Raw genomic sequence first — 4,624 nt, 5'->3', positions numbered from 1 at the left:
TTAGCTTCCAGCATAGGCCTGCTCCCATTATAGATGCTCAATAAGAAATGGAGACATAACATACAAAAAGGGTTTTCGGAGTACTATTCAATTATTATAAGCTGATAGAAATAGAAAAGCAATAAAAATAACAAAAACATAGATAAGAAAGCATATAAATAAGTAGAATTATTCGAATAGAAATGCAGAAAGTAAGGCAGTTGGAAATTAAATGACATAAAGCAATAAAGATAAGTAAAGCATAGTAAGGAAATAAAGGAAATAAAAGTCGGAACCCCGCGCATAGGGATCCTAATGTTCAAATGGGGCTAGCACCCATAGTAACCATTGTCAAGGAATTCAGTAAGAAATATCAATAGGTCAGGATCGAGAACAATCGAAGGAAGGTATTAGTCATCGCCGAAGGGATGGAATTGCCTGTCAAATCTAGCTTCAAGAGCGGCAATTCTCCTATCATTATCCTCCACCGCTTGTCTCATGCGGTTGAGGTCCTCGGTGTGGACATCCTATCTCGCGGAGATGGATGTGAAGTGCCTTCTTGCCATGTATGCTGCTCACGCCAAAAGTTCATTTGTTCCTCATGGAGCTGTGTATGAAAATTCTGCGTCGTGGCCCAATCCATTGGAATAGGGCCTTGCTCCTGTGCAGCATCCTCCCCCTTATTCTCTTCCTCGTCCTCATCATCATCATCAGAAGCCTTTAGATCAGGTGCATCATCACCTCCAAGTTTTAATTCTGCGACAAAGAACTCACCCACGGAAAAAGAAATTGTGCAACCATCGGATCTCTCTCCCATCAACTGGTTCAGTAGACCCAACCCGATGCATAGTTTAGTGACAAAAGGTCCAATAAACACAGTTTGAACCTTAGGCTTTTGCTGGGTCTAGAGCCACTTTCTAGCTTGAACGCCCATGTTGATGCGAACATCATTCTCCATGCACTACATGTAGAATAGATCCTGCTTGTACACCTTGTTGCGATTTGTGGTTCTGCCTGAGAGATTTATAGCAAAGGCTAATCTGATAGCCTTCAGAGCATTTCGGGTGATGAGTTTTGCCTTCAAGTTTGAAGAGTTGTGGTTGTAGATTTTAGGTACACGCAAATACCCGGAGTATTCCGGGGTTATCGATCCACAGGGAATGGTTGGTTGAGCACTAACTCGGATTGATTCTTGTGAAGCTAGTTCGATAATAACGGGATTAAGACAACAAAAGTAAATAACAAAAATAAAAAAAATAAAAACAACAAATGAAGAGAGATATATAAGATGCAACATAGGTAAGGATATGGATCGGGTCAATGCCCATCATGAGTCAAACAAATGTAGAAAAGAAGTTTTATCCCTTGTGAATGGAGAAATGCACTAAAGTCCTCGGTGCCACTCTCGTGATCTACCCGAATGTGCCAAACCGCAAGTTATCTACTCTCGTAGTCTACAAGCGAGGCTCGTCTTAAAGATCCTAAGCAAATCAACATGCCCAAACCAAGTTAATCCTACAAGTTGTGAGGAGGTAGCCTAAACTAACCTCTAGATTCCAACACGTTGTCCCTCCTGGATAACGATTCGACTATCGATTCGTTCTACTTAAACTCTCGTCTTGACAGATGAATATGGGGGGTCTAAACTTCTAAGTTTGGTATCATCAAAATCTAAGTACAAGGGGTTCCTAACAATTTCCCCCATTTGGACTTGCTTGAAAACAAGCACATACGCCTATCGCAAATAATATGTTTGGACGGTTCGCTGTCAAGTATAATAGTGAACCAATAATGCCTCTGTATTTGGTTTGATCTACCTCCTTTCCTTCGTTGTCGATGTCCATTCGCAACGAGGTGTTCATTGGAATCTTCACCGAGGATTTCCCATCAATCCCAAACTTCTTGATGAGATCCTTAGTTTTTTAGCTTGATTAATAAAGATCCCTTCTGGACCTTGCTTAGCTTGTAGTCCAAGGAAGTCATTTAGTTCTATTATCAATAACTAGTAGTTGCAGCTATGCGATGCACGGCAATGTATGTAATAAATGGAATATCGAATAAGAAATTAAAAATAAATTTCTTACTAAAAGAACAAAAAAAAAAGTGTAAAGGAAAAACGTTGAACTTTATTTAGACATTATTAAAAATTTCTTTATACACAACATTTGTAGTTGTATTTTGGAATGGTACATTTTCACCAGCAATCAAAATTTTGAATCCCCTTGGACTGCTTACTCTGGAGACCTCCAGGTACATTTGACCATGGTTGAACACATGCTTCTTCAATAACAAACCCACGTTTGTAAGTGTTTGTCCTTGACTCTTATTTATTGTCATGGCATAAGATAGCATCAACGGAAATTGTTTCCTTTGAAATTTAAATGGCAATATGATATCTGAAGGTGTTAATGACATCTTGGGAATTAAAACCTTTGCTCCTGCATTCATTCCACACATGATCTGACCTTCCAACACATGATCCGCCAACCTTGTAAGAATAAGTCTCGTACCATTACACAATCCTAAACTGTGGTCAATATTTCTTAATAGCATAACTGGTGATTGAACTTTTAAAGTAAGAGAATGATTTGGTACTCCAGAACAGCGCAAACCATTTAAAAACTCAGGAGTGTGCAAATCTGATAACATATCCCCGTTGGAGTTTGACTTGCATTCAGAATCACACCTTAGATAAGTTTTACCTTCACCCGAATTATGATCATTCATGAACTGATTGATGCTATCCACGACGTCAAGAGTTGGAGCCAAAATAGCACTATGCTGTAGATCTGTAGTATCATTGTTACCACTTCGAAATCTAGGGAAAGTACTTTCAACAATGGTAGCAATTGGGTCACCATTAGTTTCAAGTAAAAACTGATTTGGAATGGTGATTTCAAAGTCTCTGTCTCTGGAATTACCAAGAACTCCATCACCAATTTGAGCTATCTAATTTGCAAAGTCTTCCACCTGTTGAACTTCAATATTTGACTGTATTTGTCTTAGCCATAGGTTTTGAGTTAGCCTAAACACTTTACATGATCTCCAGAGATATGAAGAATTTATACTCGCAGCAACAATGTCTTGCCTTGTTCCCTTAGGTAATACTGGTAATATTTGCCTGAAATCTCCCCCAAAAACAACAGTTTTCCCACCAAAGGTCGTATCTAAACTATTTGGATTCTTACACCTTAACAAATCTCTCATAGTTCTATCTAAAGCTTCAAAACAATGTTTGTGCATCATAGGTGCTTCATCCCATATGATCAATTTGCAACGAATAATTAACTCTGCTAAAAGAGTACCTTGACTTATGTTGCAAGTTAAATTTCATGAATCGAAATAGGTATTGCAAACCTCGAATACGCAGTTCGTCCGCCTGGTAATAAAAGAGATACTATACCGCTTGAAGCAACATTTAAAACAATCGCACCCTTAGACCTTAAACCTAAAAACAATGCATTCCACAAAATAGTCTTACCAGTTCCACCATAACCATATACAAAGAACAACCCTCCACTGTTATTCTCGATATCATCAATAATCTCATCATATATCTCCCTTTGCTCTTTATTTAGTTGTTTAACTAGCAGCTGGTTCTCAAACTTCATACTATCGCAATCATATGCCAATTCCTCTTGTATCAATCGATTTGTTACCACGGTGTACATGTTAATATTTGGTGTTGGCATAGGAGCAAAGTCACTCAAACTCTTACCCATAGCAGATAAGATCTTCTCAATCTCAATTAAGGCAAAATTTCTTTTGTCGCTATTGTTTAGCACCAAATCTGCGAATATGAAATTTTATTACCCAAAATTATTTTATTAATTTTGTTTTGTGAACTTGCATATGCAAAATGATATAAAAGAAGCGATTATAGTACCTGGTTTTTGCAAAGTCTTTCTTAGATGATATTCGGCATCTTCAGACAAATGTTCCCAAATTGTTTCCCAAACAATCTCTGGTGTTCCGATTGAGTTAGTCATTAACAATGTCACAAACAATCTCCTTAGATTAGATGTTGATGCTCATTGCCTTGTTTCTTCAATTGCATCAACATATTCTTTATTATCATCAACTAAGCCTCGAGCATAACACGTATCTCGAAAATTTAGGAATTCTACTCCATCAACGGTCTTTATATCTGCAAAACAGGTTGGGCATCGAACTTGATTCAACAAACATCTCAAGTAGAAAATTTTATCCGTACCAGGTGGTACATAGAAAGTACAACCTATTGCAAAACCTCTTTGCCTTGGTTTCCATTTCCTAACATCTTTCTTCCAAACAAATTTAGTTGGCATTTCAGCATAAGTCAGCTTCCTTGCGTCTACAAAATTCTTATTAGCTTCAAACCACTCCATAAAGATGCTTTGTGCAATGGTTGGACGATTTACTATATTATCAACAACATCATCATCTTCAAATATAACACTTTGCTGATTGGGCAAATGGAAACTTAATTAGCCGCTCAACAGAAGGAGACCTTAACTGTATATCAAAGCTAAACAGTCTCCAAGAAGCTTCACATGGAGATATGTATCTACAGTCGTAGAACATATTTATTTCATCAATAACCTTTGTACTTTCTTCTTCATCACTTGTTTTGTAGAATTCAGCTGTAACACGATCATGATCCTTG

The 4,624-nt window shown here is 37.7% G+C and overlaps 1 protein-coding gene across 1 annotated transcript; it reads right to left on the bottom strand.

Moving 5' to 3' along the window:
- Positions 1-2,109: 2,109 nt before the first annotated feature.
- LOC115995992 (ATP-dependent DNA helicase PIF1-like) lies at positions 2,110-3,968 on the bottom strand. The gene is made up of 4 exons (XM_031235134.1): positions 3,866-3,968; positions 3,383-3,769; positions 3,088-3,284; positions 2,110-2,928 (listed from the first exon to the last, which is right to left on the bottom strand). Exons 1-4 carry the CDS (start codon positions 3,966-3,968, stop codon positions 2,110-2,112), a joined length of 1,506 nt encoding a protein of 501 aa, XP_031090994.1.
- Positions 3,969-4,624: the final 656 nt, after the last annotated feature.

The sequence above is a fragment of the Ipomoea triloba genome, chromosome 11 (assembly GCF_003576645.1).
Source record: "Ipomoea triloba cultivar NCNSP0323 chromosome 11, ASM357664v1".
NCBI lineage: Eukaryota > Viridiplantae > Streptophyta > Magnoliopsida > Solanales > Convolvulaceae > Ipomoea > Ipomoea triloba.
This window is presented reverse-complemented; position numbering and strand designations above follow the sequence as displayed.